The 23,169-nt window shown below is 42.3% G+C and overlaps 1 protein-coding gene across 2 annotated transcripts; it reads left to right on the forward strand.

The window, feature by feature from the left end:
* The first annotated feature begins 1,074 nt into the window (after nt 1-1,074).
* Nucleotides 1,075-22,764, forward strand: LOC310676680 (interferon-induced GTP-binding protein Mx2-like). Of its 2 annotated transcripts, none has more exons than XM_083438774.1 (14): nt 1,075-1,451; nt 6,079-6,388; nt 8,174-8,366; nt 8,872-9,009; nt 10,230-10,384; nt 10,661-10,799; nt 11,376-11,574; nt 12,138-12,216; nt 12,345-12,467; nt 13,728-13,869; nt 18,028-18,186; nt 18,580-18,656; nt 20,523-20,741; nt 21,299-22,764. In XM_083438774.1, the coding sequence occupies exons 2-14, from the start codon at nt 6,110-6,112 to the stop codon at nt 21,527-21,529; spliced, it is 2,133 nt and encodes a 710-aa protein (XP_083294900.1). In that variant the 5' UTR covers nt 1,075-1,451; nt 6,079-6,109; the 3' UTR covers nt 21,530-22,764. The 2 variants fall into 2 exon arrangements, with proteins under 2 accessions (XP_083294900.1, XP_083294901.1); XM_083438775.1 differs by lacking the exon at nt 1,075-1,451 and adding an exon at nt 2,176-2,297.
* The last annotated feature ends 405 nt before the right edge of the window (nt 22,765-23,169 follow it).

A 23,169-nucleotide genomic window follows, 5' to 3' on the forward strand; every position in this document is an offset into this window, starting at 1 on the left:
TTAACAGTAGGAAGTGGAGCAAAGACCGAATGGAACAGTCAAAAGGACAGCCCTGTGTGGGGTTGAGAAAGTGGTATATGAAGCGTGTGTAAGAGTGAGAGGCAGAGAAACAGACTATTAAGGGATGTTGCAAGAGAGTGAACAATGACGTAGGGGTGTGTGAAATCAACTTCCCTAAATCAGTGGAGATCTGATTTCGCAAGCTTGATGTTAGCTTAGTGACTTTTTTATAGTGACTTACCATTGAAACTCTTTAATTGGAATGTCTGTAAATGTTTTAAGATGTGAAGAAGCCATAAGATCCAGGGCAGCACACAGATACAACATTTAAAAGCAAAAACACAGTAAAAAAGTTTTAAAACTGAACAGTCCAAGAATAATTACAATTAAAGAGTTATAAAAATGGTCTTCTATCCAATGATGGGGTTGGCAGGCACAGTATTCTCCAGCCACCAAATGCCTGGCTGAACAGGAATGTTTTCAACTTCCTCCTGAAAGTTAATAATGACAGAGACAAACATACCATACAAGCAGGTGGGTTCGGCCCAGTCAGCCAGCACAACCCCAACCATACCTACTCAAGCAAGTCCTATTGAATTCAGTGGGGCTTCTTCTCAGCTGTGTGGTGTTAGGATTGCAGTCTTAAGGAAACTGAATTTAGGTACCATTGGAATCAATGGGAAATATTGTCATGTCTTAAATCCCATGGATTTCAGTGGGAATGAAGTGCAGTGAAGTTGGGCCTGCAGCCAACTCCATGCATCGAACCCCCATTGCATCTCTGTAACTGATTTATTTTAAAAATGCGGATTTGTTAAATATGAACTATATGATGCTTGGATTGAACTGTATCACTATTTAGCAGGCTATCCGAGGCTTCCCCTGCTCTTATAGTCGGCCCCACTCGGGTGGAGTGAGGAAGCATCTCTGCAGTGTTTGTGGGTTTTTCTTCCATCTGAGGCTCTTCCAGCTCAAGCGCGCAAGATATTTCCTCATCCAGAGCCTACTGCACTTACGTTCGGCGGGGCCAGCTTTCCTGCACCCCAAACCTACAAAGAAGGCGGGGGGGGGGATAAGAAGGTAAAGATGCAGGGATCGGGCGTAAGGCCCGCTTCGTCCGGCATCCGGCCCCAAGGTGCCTTCTGGGAAGCTCGCCAGCAGGATCCGACCACAGCTGCGCCCTCCCCGCTGGCGATCCAGGGAACTTAGTTGCTACGCCGGGCACCATCCTCTCCGCTCCCCGCCCCTTCCCGCTTTCCTTTCTGCCCAGATTTTACTTTTAAGTTTCATTTCCCCAGATTTTGTCCCGGGGAAGAGGCGGGGCGAGGGATGCTGCTAAATTGCCGGCCCGGAGATCCAGAGGAGACTGGCTCGGAGTCGCTTCGGTGGACGCAACAGCCAGAGATCCGGCAGCGGGACAGATCGCCACCCAAGATCTCCGCTCCGTAAAGGTAACGTTTCCCCTCGACCCTTTCGACGCCTTGCTGTTAATCGAGTGATAGGCAAACAACCTTCTAGGAGAGATTTCATTTTATGCCGCAAGAGGGCGAGCGACGCTGGTTGCGGCTCCGCCTTCCCTCCTGGAAGAGCCGAAAGGTCTCGCTCGGTCCTTGGAGGCGCTTCAGCCTTTCCATTTAATGGGGCGAATAAAGGCTTCGTGGGGCGGGAGGGAGGGGCCATGTTCTCGGGCCCCTGGCTTGGGGAGGAAGGGCGGCGTTGATTGGCCCCCATTGCGCTCTGCCTTCGCGCCCCAGGACGCAGCAGGTGGGAAGCGTCCCGCCCGAAGTCCTGCTGGATACGGGGGTGGGAGGGTTAGTCTCGAGAAGTGAAGTTGGGATTAATAAAGGGGGCGTGGGATTTTGGTTAGGAGGCGCAGACCCTCGGATTCGTATTGCTTTTTATTGATGGGGGGAACTGCCCCCTTGGCTACGCCAGGGAAGGGGGCTCAGTTCCCTCAGGCAGGCACGCGAAGTGCCACAAAACAGCCTGAGGGACGCAGTCGGGTTGTCGTTCTTTCACGGTCCTGTAGCACCAGCCCAGAAGTGATGCTCCGCTCCGGGCTAGTCAGGCTGTCCGGTGTAGAGAGGCGGTGTTTTCTGAGGGAAGACTGCTGGCGCCCCTTGTGGCAGAAGCGAATAGCGCTGAAGCCCTTTTGTCACCTGATATGAACGCTCCTTGTAGTTTTGGGCGTTGGCTGGTTCTTGTTTGGAGCCGCGCTAAAAGGTTCCTGTTCCAGGCAGATGCAGAGCTTGATGCCCCCTTGGTGTGGGGAAGAGCTAAGGATGGAAGTGTCAGGTGTGGGTGAACGCTCCAGAATATTATTATTATAATTATTATTATCATTATCATTTCTGCTGTTGTTATTCATTTCTATTGTTAGGTTTATATACCACTCTTCATCAAAAGATCTCAGGGGGGTTCACTTTCAGGTGGCCCCCAGGCTTTTAAAGGTTCTCTAAAAGGGATGCAGGTGGCACTGTGGGTTAAACCACAGAGCCTAGGACTTGCCGATCAGAAGGTTGGCGGTTCGAATCCCCGTGACAGGGTGAGCTCCTGTTGTTTGGTCCCTGCTCCTGCCAACCTAGCAGTTCGAAAGCACAGCAAAGTGCAAGTAGATCCATAGGCACTGCTCCGGTGGGAAGGTAAATGGCGTTTCCGTGCGCTGCTCTGGTTCTCCAGAAGCGGCTCAGTCATGCTGGCCACATGACCCGGAAGCTGTACGCCGGCTCCCTCAGCCAATAAAGCAAGATGAGCGCTGCAACCCCAGAGTCGGTCACGACTGGACCTAATGGTCAGGGGTCCCTTTACCTTTAACCATGTTTTAATAGAAAGTAATAATCTGAGCAATCCTGCTTGTAGTTGTGTATAGGACCACAAACTAAATATAAAGCAGGAGATTTGCAATCAGGACCTCCCATGTTTGTCCCCACAGCTGCTGTAATGAAAACAATCAGATTAAAAACTGCAGCTTTAGGAAGAGGGTAAGATATTCTTTCCCACAGTTCTCTCAGTTAAAATCCCCCCTCCAGCAAAGTTGCTGTGTTTACCCCTGTAGGGCAGACAGCAGCCGTGTATGTAAAATTGGAGAAAGGGGCAGGGGGGAGGGGAATTAAAGCCCCTCCACCAGTGTCATGATCTTGATCTGATTCCCCTCTCCCTCCTACACACATGACTGGTTTTCTGTCTAAACATTTGTTTTCTAAAGCATGGGAGAACTTCCTTAGTGTAAGAATGGCACAAGAAAACCTGGGAACATTGCCATTTTATCAGATTTCGCTTACTGTAAATGGGAGGATGCATCACAGACAACAGATAAATGGGATAAAAATCGAATTTTATACAATGACCAGGAACAACAAAATATATTATACTATTCAGCTGCTTATCTTATGTTACTACAGTTACGTCATATGTGTTATGGATAATCATGCTGTGTTTTTGTTTTGTTTTTCAACTTTGAATTAAATGTTGCAGAAATCAGACCATAAGATAATCATTTGAAACACATGCCAGGACATCTTTTATTTTCCTGATACGTATGTCAGGAGAGTCAGCTTGCACCTTTGTGTCATAGACATTATGAACATGATACAAAGTGCAAAATATTTATACAGTAGCCGACAAAAAAAAACCCAGGCGCACGCGTTTATTCCTCAAACACACTGGAAAATGACAAAAGTTGGAAGAGGATTTTGGCAAGTTACTAAAATAGGGTTGCCTTTTAAATATCAGCTTGTCTAGCAGCTTTCTTTGCATTACATGGAAGTCTGCCATTACACATATTAGAGCATTTTTGCACAACTCTGTTCTTGTGGTTAGAGCAGAATATGAATCAAACACTTCCGTCCTTTGTTTCACACACAGTCAGCTGTCAATTATTTAGAAGTCTAGGCCTCATTGATTTCGTTAACATTTTTTTAAAGTGTGAGAGAACATCATCACTTAGCAATGAGCAAATTCTTGAGAGAACTGGCTAGGAAACAGAGTGAAAATGATGTATTGAGAAGAAGGTAGGAACCTGCCATCTAGTGGACAAAGATTGAATTATTGACATTGCCTTTAAAACCGTACACAAAATCTACAGTAGGACAATACAGTGGTACCTTGGTTCCCGAACGGCATAGTGGGCGAACAAATCGGCTCCCAAACGCCGCAAACCTGGAAGTAAGTGTTCCGGTTTGCAAATGTTTTTTGGAAGCTGAACATCCATTTCAGCTGTCGGCATTGTTTCTTGGGCCAATCAGCCAATCAGAAGCTGCGTCTTGGTTTTCGAACATTTTGGAAGTTGAGCGGACTTCCAAAATGGATTGAATTCAAGAACCATGGTACCACTGTACCTTTACTAAGCCTACCAGGTATTGGATATTCCCCTAAAGTGGATTTAGGATTTTTTTTTTCTTATTGGCCAACATGTTTATTTTTGCTTTTTCAAATACCAGGAGCTCTTTACACAAGTGGGTTCCCTGCCTTTTCTGCAGGGCACACAATGTGTGTGGTTTGTACAAAGAGGGTTCTAGAAGGTTTCTTCTCGTTGTGATCAAAGGTTTATTTCTATGTGAAAGAAACAGGAAGAAGGTTTTGGATGTTTGGGTTATTTCTCTGGGAATCTGAGTACAGCTGGTTTCAACTGGTTTTGTTGTTCGTTCTGTCAAGGTCATACTGACTAATATAGTAAGGCCAGGAGGAGCCTGGGTCTCACTCACTTTCACTTCTGCCTTTGTTCTAGTGTTCTGTTTCTTTATGCTGTAGTGTTAAGGTTTAGTCTTACAAAGTTTGTAAGTTTTGTTGTAAGTGCTGCAACTGGATTTTTATGGACTGTGCCAATCCCAATTGTTTTGGATTTGTGACCATTTATGCTCATTTGCTTTACCAGTAAAACTCTGCTGGATGATGTACAATTGCCCCTGGTCTGTTTTTTGGAAACTCTGCTGCACGTGTTTAAGTTTTTTCCTCCAGTGCTAATGCGACAGTGACCACCTGGTTGATACCCTCAGCCTTGGAGCAGGTGCTTCGTCACAATCTGAAATCCTGTGGGCGCTGGCCAGCTGACAAGAGTAGCAGTGAGTGAAGACAGGACTTCTTTGCTATCTTCTGCTACTTCAGAGTAGTGGTAGTGGTGGTAGTGAACACAGCTGGCTTTGAATTTCCATTTGTATTTATACTTTATGCTTATGGGTTAAGAGCCGAAACCTGGAAATTCTTCATTTGCATCTCTACTCCTTTCTTCTTCTTCTGATGCCTTAAAGACTTAATACATTTATTGTGGCATAAGCTTTCAAGGACTGCAGTCCTCTGTATCAGATACACAAAGTGCTGTCTTGACTAGGAGGACAGATAGCACTTCACACACCTGCTGTTGACTGCAGTCTGTGAAGCTTATGCCATAATACACTTATTTATTTATATTTATGGTGCAACAGGAACGCTTGTTGTTGCTGCAAAAGACTTAACATGCCTAGCCCTCAAGAAAAGGGAAAAATACATTATTGCAGACAGGCACATGGTGAGGAAAAAAAAATACACACGGTGGCATTTTTTTAAAAAAAATCCAATTTATTTAAATGAAAGGATATGGATATGCAAGCTTGCAAAAGCAGAACTTGTTTGCACAGGACTCTTCCTTTTGAACTTTCCCTTTTGTCTGGATCTGAGAGAGCAGAGTTTTATAGTTCTAGCCTTAGAGTTTTTTCATTCAGCTTGTATAGCATTCTGACCTTACCTGGAAGTAAACCCTATGGTATACAGTGGGACTTGCTTCCAAGTAAACCACATAGGATTGCACTGGAAGTGTATTAAATATTGAACCATTGTTGGATAAAGATATTATGCAGATTGACAGCTATCTTGCATTAAGATGGAATGTAAAATGCTGTGCAGATGTTTTCCTTTCCTTCTGCTTCTTTAGATAGTTAAGTTGAGAATAGTGGAGGCAAACATTCTAATGTATCTCCTGCTTCCAGATCTCCATAAACATGTGCCTGCGCCATTTTCACCCACCCACATCCACAGTTCCAATCCAGCCCCCATCACTGCTTTGAGCTTTTCTTATTCTTGACAAAATGTCTAATATCATTTCAGGAATCAATAAAAGAAAGTCCCAGATAACTAAATGTTGAAGTCCTCTTTCTGGCGTGAGTCTCCATCTGACCGGCGCACTCGGAAAATTAGGAGCAGGCGCTCTTCAGTTGAGGAGATGGATAACCCATGGAATCTGCAACGAAATGGGACTATAGGCACCATCCCATCACTGTTGCCAGAAGAAGCTAAATCTATACAATATTTTGCTACACCAAATGTATTTGCTCCATCAAAAATGGAAGGCTTTGTGTTCAGTCCCATAAAACAAGAGGATGTGGATCAACTGGGAAAACAAAACCAACCTAATAAAGTAAGTCTTTTGAGTTAATATGCACCTTGTTAGCACTGAAATACTGCAATTTAGAGCCAACTTTTTAGTCAAGGTTGTGCATTCTTGACACTAAACAAATCTAGGATTGTATGCCTCAGAAATCCAGATTACTGGCCAAGAAAATCTGAAATTATGTGGGTCTGCATAATTACTCTTATTTTCTGAAATTTATCCTGCTGCTTCTCCCTTGAGCCCTGCTTGTAACTAAAGTCATACCTTGGAAGCAGAACGCCTTGCAAGTCGAGCGTTTTGGCTCCCGAATGCTGCAAACCCAGTGAGTGTTCCGGTTTGCGAACATTCTTTGGAACCCAAACATCCAGTGCGGCCTCCGATTAGCTGCAGGAGCTCCCTTGGTTTCCAAATGTTTTGGAAGTCGAATGGACTTCCGGAACGGATCCTGTTCGACTTTCGAGGTATGACTGTACTGGATATCTTACTCAGCCACCCCTCTGGCTTTGGAGAGCTTAACAGGTGTTGCCCACACACTCTCAAGAGTATAGGCTCCTAGCCATAAGAGCCTGTGTGAGGGTTCAGGGAGCAGATGTTGGAACAGGACCCATTACAAGACTAGTAGGGGAAGGAAGGATGGATGGAGAGGGGAAACCACAAGGGAGGCCACTGTCTTCCTCTCTAGATGGCCAGTTGTCTTGAGTGAGAGGGAATCTTTCTCATGGGAACTAACCTGCCTGGTGTGTTGTCTTTTTCTGGAAGGAGACTGGTTATGAATCAACTATGTTAGTGATGTTTGAGAATGATAACGAACACAAATTCTGCTCATGGTCCTGTTGGAATATTCTAGTTGCTAGGCAATGGAAAATTTCTCCAGCAACAGGTGTCCTTATCAGGGAAGTCTGGGTCAGTGTAAATGACTACAGTCATACCTCAGAAGTCGAAAGGAATCTGTTCTGGAAGTCTGTTTGACTTCCAAAATGTTCTGAAACCAAAGTGTGGCTTCTAATTGGCTGCAGGAAGCTCCTGCAGCCAATCAGAAGCTGCGGAAACCCTGTCGGACGTTCGACTTCTAAAAATAGTTCGCAAACCAGAATACTCACTTCCGAGTTTATGGTGTTCGGGAGCCAAAAAATCCAAGATCTAAGCTGTTCAAAAACCAATGTTCAATTGTATGTGAATGAGTCAGCATTAGGTATCTGGCCTGATGGCTAAAAAGAGAAAAAGATTATGTTGCCTTATTTGCTTTGCTCATTAATGACCAGTGGAAAGTTTTGTAAATAACATATACTCTGAGAAACAGGACCAGATGATGTTTATTCCTGTAATGGGAATTTCACTAAGAGATAGCTGGAATGCTGCTGATGCTATAAAGAAGTAAAAGATGCAGAAAAGCCTTTCTGTAAAAAGGAACTCTTTTGCAGAAAGAAATGAAAACCCAAGAGTAAGATGCTCACACACCAAAAAGACGTGCCTAGCCTGGTCTAGAACCAATGCTACTTTTTGTGCATGTTCAGTGATCTTTTTGATCCAAGCTGCTCCTTTGAGTGTCACTCAGTGTTTGAAATACAATTCTGGCTTAGCTTTACATCTGACCCAAGGGCGGTTCTTTTGTTTCTTCATCGTAATTTGTTCGAATGAAACAAGCCCCCAGTTTAGACATAACTTCAGAGATTGTGTTTTGTGGTCCCATTTGCGCAAAGCAGGAGTTTTCTCCCTATTCAAAGCAAACCATTAACCACGGCTCAGATGATGTATGAATAGAGCCACATACTAAAATGGAAGTGAACTGTGTATTTGTGTGTTTTTAACCAGAAACCAGAAAACACCTTATTCAACCAATACGAGGAGAAGATCCGCCCTTGTATTGACCTCATTGATACCCTGAGAGCCCTCGGAGTGGAGAAGGACTTGGCATTGCCAGCAATTGCTGTGATTGGAGATCAAAGCTCAGGGAAAAGCTCAGTTCTGGAAGCTCTTTCTGGAGTCGCTCTTCCAAGGGGCAGTGGTGAGAAATCCCGCCGGCTTTTCCTTCTGGGAAGCTTTGAGGATGTGCAAGTTCAGAGATTTTTTAACTTCAGTGTTCCTACTTTATAAGAGGCATCTTTATTTTCTAAAGTTACCTTCTCTTTGGTGTCTTTGCCTGCATTATTTTAACATCTCAGAGGGTTGGATACACTTCAAAGAAAGCAATGTTACCAGTTAGAAGTCTCTCATTTATGAGAAACTAAATTGATTTTAAAAAAATCTTTTTGTAATATTATCGGGGGGGGGAGGGGAATGGCACTGTTCACCTATAAGGTTAAGTGCAAAGATTTTAAGATAGCTGCCTACATCTGCAGTATTGCTCAGATTATTTATGGAGGTCCATTTTAGGAGCTGATTTTGCCCTAGAACTAGGTGTCGTTTCATCATAATCCATGGGATTCTGCCTGTTTTTAGCAATCTTTAGGAAGTTTCTGTGAATCTGAATAACCTATACTTTTAATGAATTGGATTCTCTTCATGAACAGGCATTGTCACCAGATGTCCCTTAGAACTCAGGCTAAAAAAGCTGCAGCCTGGTGAAAAATGGAATGGGAAAATCAGTTACCTGGGAAAATATATGGAACTTGCAAATCCTTCAATGGTAGAAATAGAAATAAGAAAAGGTGAGTGTTGTGGTTTCCATTATAGTCAATAACAGATCATTATTTTCTTTCTTAATTTCCTTCTATTATAAATGAGAATATTTCTTCAACCAAATTCTATGTATAGTCCCAAAACCAGTGATGAGGTTTACCAGAAAATTTAGGGTAATTTTGCACTGGATTTTTTAAAATTAAAATAAGGTTTCTTATAAAATCTTATCCAATTTAGTGTATTTATTTTACTTTTATTTAGCAAACAAAGCTTAACACTTGATAACAATGAAGCTTCTCTCACGTTGTATTTGACATTGATTGTCACAAATGAACTTATGAACTCATCAAAAACACACTGGATTTTTTTCCATTCTACATTGCTGGCCAAATATCTTCGATGGCTAAAGTTTGCAAGATGTGGAGGCTAATGCATTGCTGAAATCAAATGATGGCTCTTACGTGGCTTCTATAGTATTCTTCTAACCTTTCCCAGCTTTCCCAATTGCTGTCCTCCAGCAGGTTGGGTTTTTTTTAGGTTGGGGGGGAGAGTCTTGTGGGCATTGTGGTGTCACAGATGCCCCATGAAGGGGTCCCAGGTCTGCAATGATTGGCAGCTGCTATTTAGAAGATTCAGGCAGAGATGTTTCCCCCACTCCTGTCTCCCTGGAGATGGTTCAGAGATTGAACCATGGGAAATTCTGTATGCAAAAAACAACAGCCCTTGAAAATAAAACTGCACCATTGGAAACCAGAATTAACTTTTACAAGAAAATTTATAACGGTTCCGTTAACACTGTTTGATAAACATAGCCATATTAACCTTTCCAGTCTCAGAACTTCATTAATTATAAGAAGATACAGTCATACCTCGGGTTGAAGTTGCTTCAGGTTGAGTGCTTTTGGGTTGTGCTCCGCAGCGACCCGGAAGTAACGTAACGCGCTACTTCTGGGTTTCGCCGCTCGCGCATGCGCAGACAGTCAAAATGACGTCACACGCATGCGCGGAAGTGGCGAATCGCGGCACGCGCAGTCACAGGTTGCATTCGCTTCCGGATGTGAACGGGGCTCCGGAACGGATCCCGTTCACATCCTGAGATACCACTGTACTGATTTTCTAAAGAGTTTTTCTTCCTTCCAAGTTTGGCACCTGTGTTGTATAACAAATGGTAGCCAGAAGAGGCTGCCAGTCCTATGACATGATATTCTGAAATGCTGATGTTAAACTTTTTCTTGTTTCTTCATTCCAGCTCAGAACATAATAGCTGGTGATGGAGTGGGCATTAGTGATAAACTAATTACCCTTGAAATTAGATCTCCTGAAGTTCCAGACTTGACTCTGATTGATCTGCCAGGGATTGCAAGAGTGGCTGTGGGTAATCAGCCAGTAAATATTGGAGATCAGGTAAAACACTAAATATCTTGGCCAAGATAAGTGTACTGCATTCCTTACTAGGTTTCTGCTCCTTTCCTGCTGCTTCTTGCAAGCTCCCAGTCCTGGTGCTTTCTGCCTACCCCCTAAACTGGCAACCCCAGTCCTCTTTCAGCCTTGCATCTTGCCCAGTATATTATCCTGCCTTGATTCCTGTACTAGCTTCAACTTGGCTTAGGTAACTTTCTATCAGACAGTGAAATAACTATACAGTAGCTCTAACAGCAGTTCTGTTTGTCTTCATTGCAGATCAAAAAGCTGATTAAAACATTTATTGATAAACAAGAGACAATAAATTTAGTGGTGGTTCCAAGTAATGTTGATATTGCCACAACAGAGGCGCTGAAAATGGCCCAGGAGGTGGATCCAAATGGAGAGAGAACTCTTGGTAAGGAGGCAAAATAATTCTCCTTAACTTTGATAATCTTGCACTGTTGAAATGAGTACATGCTTTTCAGATCCCAGAATGTCGGTATTTGTAGGTTGTTGTTGCTTTAAATGGTTCATGGTCACTGTTTGTTTAGTTCCTTAAATATTCTTTATTTATCTCACTAACCCACATGAAAACATGCGTTTCCTCTCTTCCTCATCATGAAGACAAGCAAAAGGTCCCCAATTCTATATAGGGAGTTTTGCTGGAGTGGCAGCTGGACTTTATTCAGCACTGGCAATGGGACAACATACTTCATCGTACCTGAAAGTTAGCTTAGGGAATTCAGGGGAAGTGGTGGTTTCTCTATAATGTTTCAGTTGGCCCTGGTTCAAAGACACAATATTTTGCTTAATTCAACTGCAAGAAAGTAGAACTCTTTGGCCTGCATGATGGTTTTTGAGCCCTTGATTTTGCCAATGCAGGCAAGATGATTTCTATACAAGTGTGAATAGTCCTTCAATTATGCGTCACCTTTGCCATTTTGTATTATGTTGGGTTTTTTCCTAATGTTTTTCCGTATTTCATCCCAAGGGATCGTGACAAAGCCTGACCTGATGGACAGAGGAACTGAGGGGACAGTTGTGAACATAGTGAGAAACCAAGTTATTCCCTTGAAAAAGGGATATATGATTGTGAAATGTCGTGGGCAGCAAGATATCCAGTCCAGCATGACCTTGGCCTCTGCACTCAAGGAAGAAAGAGCATTTTTCGAGAAACATAAATGCTTTAGGTACTCATGGACTGGAGAGTGATTTTTAAAACAATAGTATAATTACAGTTACTTAAACGGCCTCGGTCCTGTATACCTGAAGGAGCATCTCCACCCCCATCGTTCAGCCCGGACACTGAGGTCCAGCACCGAGGGCCTTCTGGCAGTTCCCTTATTGCGAGAAGTGAGGTTACATGGAACCAGACAAAGGGCCTTCTCGGTAGTGGTGCCTGCTCTGTGGAATGCCCTCCTATCAGATGTCAAGGAAATAAGCAGCTATCCTATTTTTAAAAGACATCTGAAGGCAGCCCTGTTTAGGGAAGCTTTTAATATTTAATGCTGTATTGTTTTTAATACTCGATTGGGAGCCACCCAGAGTGGCTGGAGAAACTCAGCCAGATGGGCGGGGTATAAATTATTATTATTATTATTATTATTATTATTATTAATTTATAAACCACACTTTTCACAAGAAGCAAAGTAATATTGTGTAAAACGTAATGCAACACTAAAAACATCAGTGAGTTTAACTTCAATTGTTAGCATCAGATTTTCTAGTAAACATTTTCTTTGTTCCCATACAGTATCCTTCTACAGGAAAAAAAGGCCACAGTCCCCTTACTAGCCGAGAAACTGACAAGCGAGCTTGTGGAACACATTTCCGTAAGTTAGCAAAATGACACTTTAAAAACACCGAAACATCAACCCCAAAGTTTGTTTCTTTACTCATTACAAGTTTTTTCCCCCCAGCACCATATACGTCCTTTCTTTCTTTCTTTTTTTCTTTTTAGAAATCTTTGCCCACTTTAGAAGAGCAAATAAGATTTCAACTCCAAAAAACATATACTGAAATGCAGAGATATGGCAAAGCTGTGCCAAAAACCGATGGCGAGAAACAATATTTTTTAGCAGAGGTAAGTATACTGATGAAGACTCACGCTAAACTTTTCTAGTCTTAATAGTGTTATGCAGACAACATATGTCAGTGTAAGAGTATGTGAGCCTTGGAGGCATCCAGAACCAGCAGCCAATGTAAGATAAGTCATGAACCTGTCTTTGCTGTAAATCAAAGATGCTTTTTGTCATTTGAGTTTCTGACCTATCTCACTCTGTGTACAACACATTTAGCTACTTTTCTGTTCTGCCTACTGGAAAGCTATGTAAAGAGTTCATAAGGAGGAGAAAACGTAGCATAGTTATACACCAACAAAAACTGAAGTTAGTTTGTAACTCTATTCCCACTTACCTGGGAAGAAGCTTGATTGAACTCAGTGGTACTTCCTTCATAATGGTTGCCCATTTGCATTCTTACATACTTTGTCTCTTACATATTCTCAATTATTTTCTGGGATGAATACTTCCAGTGATTACATTCAACTAATCTTAGGCCTCCAGTTTATTAATTAGTCATCCTGATTTGCTTGCACAAAGTTTACATGGTGGTTAGATGTTGTCTAGTCTTCGCTGAGCAGTCATTCAGATTTGTTGGTTGTTTATCCCACACTTTTGGGGCATTTTCCCATCACTATCCAAAGTGGATTGTGCTTTAATTCACTTTCATTGCACAAACATAAATTTCCAGTATTCTGTTTACTTTATCCCACAAAATACTGACAATCTGGAGTCAACTAAGACATACGCATTCTTTCTAATATGAGCCATTCAGTTCCAAAATGATTACATTGCTCATAGCTTTATGGAGGCAAGTTCTGGAACAAATTTTGGATGCTTTTTTAAAAAAGATTGGATGTGTTTGTCTGCTTGGACACATTGCCAGTCAATTTGCTTGATCATTTTAACATTATGGACTTGCTGTCTGAGTTGAATTGATGTCTGCAACATAATTATTTATGTATTTCATAAAATTTATATACTGCTTGATTGTAGGGGGGGTACTCAAATTAGTTTACAAAAAGATAACAAAAAAAATCTCTAAAAAAAAGTGCACCATAATTAAAAACATACAAAAAGTTAAAGCCACAATAGAATAGACTAAAATAAATTAAAACTCATCAGAGCAGGACTTTCTAAATATTGCTAACATTGCAACAAAAATAATCACTCATTTTCATTGCTGAAAAAACACTTTGTTCAGATTTGAAACATGCACAAAACAAATTGTCTTTATAATCAACAAACCTCATTGCATCTCTTTAAATTGTTTGCTTTCACAGAAAATCGAGCACTTTATTGCAGATGTTGGAAGCACAGTACAAGGAGAAGAAAGTGTGTCTGAAAATGAAGCCAGACTGTTTACCAAAGTTCGTAAAGAATTTCAGAAATGGGGCGAAGGAGTTGCTAGTAGTGGCTTTAAAAGTAAGTACAGACTGTTAGGATATTTCCGTTCTACCTTAAAAGAGAGCAGGCTTTGTGAGTCACAGAGTCTGCGTATTTCCTGTTCACAGAAAGTTTCTGTTTGTGAATAGCTTTCGATTTCTCTCTGTGCCTGAGACATCGAAGCAGGCAGTCATGTTTTCTCTTTGTTCTGAGCAACGCTGAATAAAGTTGTAAATATACTCTCCTGAGTGCATCTTTCGCTGTACAAACTCTGCTGATAGAGCGTGCACCAGCTCTGGAATGTGGCAAGCTATTTCTGAAGCTCGTGTCGCTAATTGAGTGATACTGTATCTACGGGAGATCGATGGATCGTCCGGAATCGACGTGGGGTCATGATGGCTTTTGTCTCCCTGGCAGTATCCCAACACAGACTACTCTGTGTCTAGAATAGCTCCTGTTTTAATAGCATCACATGTCCCTTCTAAACTGAGTCTCCAGGATTAGAAATGGCTACCTTAAAATAAAAAGGTGTGTGCATTTAAAAGAAATGCTGTACAAAGAACTTTGTTTTGAGGTAAGATGTTAAGTCCAGCTTATCCTTGTCTGGAGATTTTATCAACCTTAAATGGAAGGGGCGATGGAGTAACAGACATGATTAGGTTTAAGCAGGATGCATCCTAAGATTTTGTGTTATCAGGCACCTGGGAGAAGCAGTGGATGATCTTTGGTTGCTTTTAAACCAACTGCGAAGGGAAAGTCCAATGCTGTAAAGAGAAATATTGCATAGGAACCGGAAATGTAAGAACCATGAACCTGGGTAAGTTGGATGTGGTCAAAAATGAGATGGCAAGAATAAATATTGACATCCTGGGCATCAGTGAACTAAAATGGACAGGAATGGGCGAATTCAGTTCGGATGACTATCATATCTACTACTGTGGGCAAGAAACCCGTAAAAGAAATGGAGTGGCCCTCATAGTCAACAAAAGAGTGGCAAAAGCTGTACTGGGATGCAATCCCAAAAATGATAGAATGATCTCGATACGAATCCAAAGCAGACCTTTTAACATCACAGTAATCCAAGTTTATGCACCAACTACTGGTGCTGAAGAAACTGAAATTGACCAATTTTATGAAGACTTAAAACACCTTATAGAAGTGACACCGAAGAAGGATGTTCTTCTCATTATAGGGGACTGGAATGCTAAAGTAGGGAATCGAGATAAAAGGAACAACTGGCAAGTTTGGCCTTGGAGATCAAAACGAAGCAGAGCAAAGGCTAATAGAGTACTGTCAAGAGAACAAGCTGGTCATCACAAACACTCTTTTCCAACAACACAGGAGTCGACTCTACACATGGACATCACCAGATGGGCAGTATCAAAATCAGATTGATTATATTCTCTGCAGCCAAAGATGGAGAAGCTCTATACAGTCAGCAAAAACAAGACCTGGAGCTGACTGTGGCTCAGATCATCAGCTTCTTATAGCAAAATTCAAGCTCAAACTGAAGAAAGTAGGAAAAACCACTGGGCCGGTAAGGTACAATCTAAACCAAATCCCTTATGAATACACAGTGGAAGTGAGGAACAGGTTTACGGATTTAGATTTGCTGGACAGAGTGCCTGAAGAACTATGGATGGAGGCTCGCAACATTATACAGGAGGCAGCAACGAAAACCATCCCAATGAAAAAGAAATGCAAGAAAGCAAAGTGGCTGTCCAATGAGGCCTTACAAATAGCGGGAGAGAGAAGGCAAGCAAAATGTGAGGGAGATAGTGAAAGATACAGGAAATTGAATGCAGATTTCCAAAAAATAGCAAGGAGAGACAAGAAGGCCTTCTTAAATGAGCAATGCAAAGAAATAGAGGAAAACAACAGAATGGGAAGAACCAGAGATCTGTTCAAGAAAATTGGAGATAAAAAGGAATATTTCGTACAAAGATTACCATAATAAAAGACAGAAGTGGTAAGGACCTAACAGAAGCAGAAGACATCAAGAAGAGGTGGCAAGAATACACAGAGGAATTATACCAGAAAGATACGGATGGCTTGTACACCCCAGGTAGTGTGGTTGCTGACCTTGAGCCAAACATCCTGGACAGTGAAGTCAAATGGGCCTTAGAAAGCACTGCAAATAACAAGGCCAGTGGAAGTGATGGTATTCCAGCTGAACTATTTAAAATTTTAAAAGATGATGCTGTTAAGGTGCTACACTCAATATGCCAGCAAGTTTGGAAAACTCAGCAGTGGCCAGAGGATTGGAGAAGATCAGTCTACATCCCAATCCCAAAGAAGGGCAGTGCCAAAGAATGCTCCAACTACCGCACAATTTCACTCATTTCACATGCTAGCAAGGTTATGCTTAAAATTCTACAAGACAGGCTTAAGCAGTATGTGGACCGAGAACTCCCAGAAGTGCAAGCTGGATTTCAAAAGGGCAGAGGAACCAGAGACCAAATTGCAAACATGCGCTGGATTATGGAGAAAGCTAGAGAGTTCCAGAAAGACATCTACTTCTGCTTCATTGACTGTGCAAAAGCCTTTGATTGTGTCGACCACAGCAAACTATGGCAAGTTCTTAAAGAAATGGGAGTGCCTGATCACCTCATCTGTCTCCTGAGAAATCTCTATGTGGGACAAGAACTGGATATGGAGCAACTGATTGGTTCAACATTGGGAAAGGAGTACGACAAGGCTGTATATTGTCTCCCTACTTATTTAACTTATATGCAGAATTCATCATGCAAAAGGCTGGGCTGGATGAATCCCAACCCGGAATTAAGATTGCCGGAAGAAATATCAACAACCTCAGATATGCAGATGACACAACCTTGATGGCAGAAAGTGAGGAGGAATTAAAGAACCTTTTAATGAGGGTGAAAGAGAAGAGTGCAAAATATGGTCTGAAGCTCAACATCAAAAAAAAGAAGATCATGGCCACTGGTCCCATCACCTCCTGGCAAATAGAAGGGGAAGAAATGGAGGCAGTGAGAGATTTTACTTTCTTGGGCTCCATGATCACTGCAGATGGTGACAGCAGCCACGAGATTAAAAGACACCTGCTTCTTGGGAGGAAGGCAGTGGCAAACCTAGACAGCGTCTTAAAAAGCAGAGACATCACCTTGCCAACAAAGGTCCGTATAGTAAAAGCTATGGTTTTCCCAGTAGTGATGTATGGAAGTGAAAGCTGGACCATAAAGAAGGCTGATCGCCAAAGAATTGATGCTTTTGAATTATGGTGCTGGAGGAGACTCTTGAGAGTCCCATGGACTGCAAGAAGATCCAACCTTTCCATTCTGAAGGAAATCAGACCAGAGTGCTCACTGGAAGGACAGATCCTGAAGCTGAGGCTCCAATACTTTGGCCACCTCATGAGAAGACTCCCTGGAAAAGACCCTGATGTTGGGGAAGATTGGGGGCACAAGGAGAAGGGGACGACAGAGGACGAGATGGTTGGATAGTGTTCTCGAAGCTACCAGCATGAGTTTGACTAAACTGCGGGAGGCAGTGGAAGACAGAAGTGCCTGGTGTGCTCTGGTCCATGGGGTCACAAAGAGTCGGACACGACTAAACGACTAAACAACAACAATAACAACAAACCAACTTCAAGGCTCCTAGTTCTATTAAAAACACATTGAATAGGAAGAAACCTTTCAACCTCTATTTGGAACACCTTAATAAAATACGTTACTGATGCTGAATTTTGTTGCTGGACAACAAATCCCTTCACCTCTGACTATTGACCATGCTAGCTGAAAATTAACAGTGGAGAGCACTGTGTTAGATAGGGACCCCTGACAGTTAAGTCCAGTCACAAACAACTCTGGGGTTGCGGCGCTCATCTTGCTTTACTGGCTGAGGGAGCTGACATTTGTCCGCAGACAGTTTTTCTGGGTCATGACTAAGCCACTTCTGGCAAAACCAGAGCAGCGCACGGAAATGCCGTTTACCTTCCCGCTGGAGAGGTACCTATTTATCTACTTGCAGTTTGACATGCTTTCGAACTGCTAGGTTGGCAGGAGCTGGGACCCCTGTGCTGATTTGGGGACTTCTGTAATGAAAAATGATGGTGTAAATTAAACAAACCTAAACCTATCCTGATTCCAACTAATGGTTCCCGGGGTGATTTACTGAGCTTTTTGTAAATCCGTGACAGGTTTTGGGGGTTTTAAAAAAATGTTCTTCTTCCTGCAGTTCAAGAATCCCTACTCCCCGAGAAGTGGAAATTTGAAAATCAGTATCGTGGCAGAGAGCTTCCTGGATTTCTCAATTACAAGACGTTTGAGATGATTACAAGGAAATATATCACCAATCTAGAAATACCAGCTGTTGATATTCTAACTAGAGTTACAGGCAAGTCCATTTATTAAATTTAGATTTCTGGCTACTGGGACAGTGTAAGTTGTTTTAAATCATTTTAAATGTTGCAGTTGTACCCGCCATAGGACTTTAGGGTGAAAGGTGTGTAATAAAGGAGATTGATTATACATAACATAAAAATATGAAAGGGGTTTTCAAATACTATCTATATATAATAAAAGCACATGCAATGTAAGTGATTTTGCTTGAGCTGTGAAACCTCCAACATTTATATTTTTGTAAAAGGGCTGTAGGAAAAAATGAATGGAATTGTTAATGGTTTGGGTGTGTGCAACATTTTTACCAAAATACATGTGAGAAAGCAAGAAATTATTTTTCTACACAGATTCTGATCATTTGGTGTATTCTCTCCCCCCCCCCTTTCAGAAATAGTGCGTCAAGGTTTTGTGGCGATTGCTAAAAGCCATTTTGAAGGATTTCATAATCTTCATTCGGAAGCCAAGGTAAGAACAACATGATGCAGATTTAAACTCTCTTGGATGTGTGGAGCTGCTGGCAGGCAGAGGATGCTTTCCTGAGCTCCCCATTCATAATCTAAACATGATCATCAGAAAGGAGTGTCCCTGCCTGAAACCATCCTACCATCTGCTGTTAGCCAGCCATGATTACATGTAATGATGGGCTAAACTATGGTTTTATTTTCGGGAAAATTATTGGAATTTGTCCCTTTTCTAAAGAAAAAGCAGCTGTGGAGCCCACATGCCCTGGGACTCATCACCAGTTTCCCGCTGAAGATTAGTCCCCTCCTTAGCAGTAAACAGTATGGAGGACAGAGTGCATCCCTCACCCAGTGGAAGAACACATTCTGGGTTGCTCACCCATGATTGCTTATTTTTCTTCAAAATAAACATGAGCAGATTTTAAAAAGTTACGATAATGTAACATTCAGTTGGCCCCAGGTACTGTCATAGTGGGACAATCCCCATTTGTTTTGTTTCTCTTATTTGTTGCGGATAGTTTCTTTTCTTTTCTTTTCTTTCTTTCTTTCTTTCTTTCTTTCTTTCTTTCTTTCTTTCTTTCTTTTTTTTTTTTTGGATCACATCTATTGTATTCCAGCATCATGCTAAACTACAGTTCAGTGAAACATGAATGATCCTCACTACCTCCAAGGCTGCTTTTGAGCAGCTGGGAGGATGAGTTCATAGTATTTCATTTTTCAGCCATCCCTACTTTCCCTGTGCTAATAACTTGCTTTACCCATTATTGATACCAGCTAGTGCCCAGTAATGCTTTGTTGGATATGGGCCCTAATTTCTGTGTAACTTGATATCAGCTTGCTGCTTCTTGTGATCTCTTGAACCATTGTTCAGAGGTTAGAATAAGTCTGCTATTTTCTGTCTTGTTTATTTCATCTCATTTATCTCACTCTATCTTGGATTGTGCCATCTAACATGTGCCATCTTCTGGGCCTCTTGGCCTGTGCCATTCAACTCACCGGGTCAGGATGGGACCAGGTTCCCCCCTACCCCCCCCCTCCTGATCATGAATTGCTTGCTGCTGTAATGAAAAAAGTTGTGCCCTAATTATTATCCACACACTGGTCTAGTCTGTGTCACTCCTTTGGTCCTTGGTGTGTGTCAAAATTGTGCATATACCACATGTTTGCATTTCTTCTTCTGCATCATTTTCCTTTTAATCTAGCTCTGCTGTTTGTAGAAACTGGATGGGCAGTGCTGAAAAAAATTTCAAAAGCTGCAGGAGGGGTGGAAGTTTAGTTTTTCGCAAGCAGCTATCAAAAGCAACAGAACTTGTATGCAGTGAAGCAGAGTATTTCAGAGTATGAAATAAATTCAGTTCACAGAACCGGGTTTCTCTTGGTGCCCTACTCCCCCTGAAATGGTCAAATGTTAGGCACATAGACGCTTCCATTTGTTGTACAGTGGTACCTCAGGTTAAGAACTTAATTTGTTCTGGAGGTCTGTTCTTAACCTGAAACTGTTCTTAACCTGAGGTACCACTTTAGCTAATGGGGCCTCCCGCTGCTGCGCTTCTGTTCTCATCCTGAAGTAAAGTTCTTAACCCGAGGTACTATTTCTGGGTTAGCGGAGTCTGTACCCTGAAGCGTCTGTAACCTGAAGCGTCTGTAACTCGAGGTACCACTGTAGTCTTTTACACTGGAGGAGAGGTTGCAGAATGAGTGGATTTAGGGAGCTTGAGTGCAATGTGTGGTAAAGGAAGGCAGTTTGAGATTAAAGGTCATGGGGAGTATGTGTGGGAGTGTTATGTCCAGTATCTCCATATGGAATAGTCAGGTGTGATTCCTTCTATGCTACATCACTGGGAATGTCTGTTATTTTTGCCTTTCACAGAATAGAATTGAAAGTATTATAGAGAAACAAGCAAAGGAAGCTGAAGCTATAGTCAAGATCCAATTTGCAATGGAGAAGACCTTATTCTGTCAGGACAGTCACTACCAGTTATGCTTAAGAGCTGTCAAGGAAGCTGCAAGAGGGGGGGAAACCCTAGCGATAGCTGAAGAAGGCACTGCAATCGCTGAAACAGCTTTTCATTTGGAGGCATACTTCACGGTGAGTTACATGGCATTCCTGAACATATTTACTCAGAAGTAAGTCGTGTTGAATTTGATGGGTCTTACTCCCAGGATCGCAGCCTCAAGTCACCAATATCATTTGTACCCGTTTGACTTTGATTATAATTGCTAACAATATTGCATAGCAAATCAGGTTGAACTGAGAGTTCATGATCACATTCATTCCAAGATACTCCTGGTTTATCATGAGCCTCATTTATAAATATGCTATTAAGTCAAAGGCTCCCACAAGGCGTGGGGACCGCATGGCATCTTCAGTGCTGTGAGGTTATAATGCTAGCCTTCCTTGCCTGGCCCCCATGAGGCTCAGATGCCATTGTCGCCACCCAATGTTTTATCTCCAGCAGTGGATATATTTTGCTCAGTCGCAATTTTTCTCCCCTGCCATTATTCCACACTTATTTCGCCCCTCAAGCAAGACAGTGCTGGGTGACTGCCCAAGTCTATCATTCTTTACCACTGCTCATTCAGAAACAGAATTACCAACATGTGGAAGTTACTAATTGCAGTGCATGCATCTTTTTTTCATTTCAGACTGTAATCAAACGTCTCTCCTCCCAAATCCCCCTCATTATCCAGTACTTCATCCTCAATAAATATGAAAACAGGCTGAAGAATGAAATGATGCTGCTCCTGAGTCAAAGGGAGAATTTGAGCCTTCTGATCCAGGAGCGCACAGATGCTGCTGAACAGAGGCAGTTCTTGTCTGACCGCATTGATCGTCTGGTTCAAGCTCGGGACCACTTAGCAAGATTACTTGGCTAAAAACGTGTGCTTCTGCTGCTGCTGCTTCTGGAAGGCTAGTGCGCTAGACAGCTATTTGGTAGATTACATCTCTGTTACTAAAAGATGTGGTTCGTCACTTGCAATTCGTGAAGCACCTGGAAGAACTTTGCTTACTCGCAAACAAGCCTTAGTGCCCTGCTATGTCTTATATGTTAAACTTCTCAAGGACAAACTGCCTCTCAGCCACTTTGACTTAGATGCCATCAGTTTGAATTGTTCAGGATAATGGAAGGGGGGAGCAATATATGCAGTATTTTTTAGTTTTTTTAAAGGAGTGTGCGTACTCATAAATTGATAAAAGTGGCAGCACAAAATGGTTGTAATGGGCAGCAAAAAACAGTGCTGTGTGGCTGAGGACTGTCACCCAAAAAGTGTTTATGCTTTTCAGCTCCATCAGAGGCAGATTTAGATTAGCTCAACCAGTTCCCCGCGCAGGGACCAAGGGGGTGCCTTCCCAAAGCCAGTAAGCGCTGGGGAGGCGGCATGAGGCTGATAGGGTTGTGGAGTCCTCCTGCCTCCTTCCCAGAAGCCTTTGGGAAGGGGGGGCAAGTCACATTTTGAGCTATTATTTTTACAAGATTGCCATGCTCTTCATGCAAAGAATAGCAACCACTTATCACATATCTGCTCTTGTGTGTGGGAGATAGGTGCATTAATTTCTGAATAGGGGATATCATGCAGTTTTATTGAAATCTATTGTGGCCAGAGCACTTGGAATGGGATGCAGCCTTGAAGCTGCTTGTTCATCTGCTAATTGTGTCCTTTTTTGCTGTTTTTGTCCTTCTCATGAGTATTTTATGGGGACTGCATCTTGTTTATTTCTGAATGTGCCTTGGGGGCCAAAAAATATGGGGCAGGGAAGATTACTTCGGATTCACTAAGCTGCTGTGGCTTCTGCATGGAAAGTACTGGAGGTGGGTGGTGCTTGTGGGTTGCAGTTTGTTTTCCGTGCAATGTCTGTATGAAGCCATGTAGGAATTTGGGTGACATTGAACTCTTGCACACACCAGTTGGTCAGCTCCATCTCCTTAGTCAGAAGATCACTAATGATCCTTTGTGACCCACTCTTGCCTTTTTGGCAGCAGGCACACACTTTTATTTTACCAGTGCTTCTTAAATGGTAGCGGAATTTGGTGTTCATGTGTAGGGCAGTAGTGTCTGCAGTTGGCTCTGTTGTATTTTTTTATTGTACAATAAAAGGGGGAGAAACTACATTTTATGCGTCTTGCCTGGTTCTGTCATAATTCTCAAGCACCACCGTCAGGAACTCTTCAATTTTTTCCCACAGGCTTCAAAATAAGTGCTATGTTTAAGATGCTTTTTAAAAAAGCATTTTAATCTTTCCTTCTGCCACAGGCTCCTTTATAGTCACCATTAGCCATTCTCTGTGGCTGATGGGAAATATGTGAGGGGGTCACAACCAGAATGTAACATCCTAATTCATGTCATGCTAAAGATCCAAAACAAGATTTCAAGTATGAATATAGTCAGTCATACCTTGGATCCCAAACAAATCTGCTTCCAAAAGTGAGTGTTTCAGTTTTCAAAAGTCAAACATTCAATGGGGCTTCCGATTGGCTGCTGGGAAGCTCCTGCAGCCAATCTGAAGCCGAGCTTTG

The sequence above is a fragment of the Podarcis tiliguerta genome (assembly GCF_965153285.1).
Source record: "Podarcis tiliguerta genome assembly, chromosome: 4".
NCBI classification, from domain to species: Eukaryota; Metazoa; Chordata; class Lepidosauria; order Squamata; family Lacertidae; genus Podarcis; species Podarcis tiliguerta.

Coding starts and splice junctions, on each gene's coding strand:
- LOC310676680 (XM_083438774.1), top strand. CDS start 6,110: ATGTTGAAGTCCTCTTTCTGGCGTGAGTCTCCATCTGACCGGCGCACT. Junction 8,367..8,871: donor CGCTCTTCCAAGGGGCAGTG/GTGAGAAATCCC, acceptor CTTCATGAACAG/GCATTGTCACCAGATGTCCC. Junction 12,468..13,727: donor AACAATATTTTTTAGCAGAG/GTAAGTATACTG, acceptor TTGCTTTCACAG/AAAATCGAGCACTTTATTGC.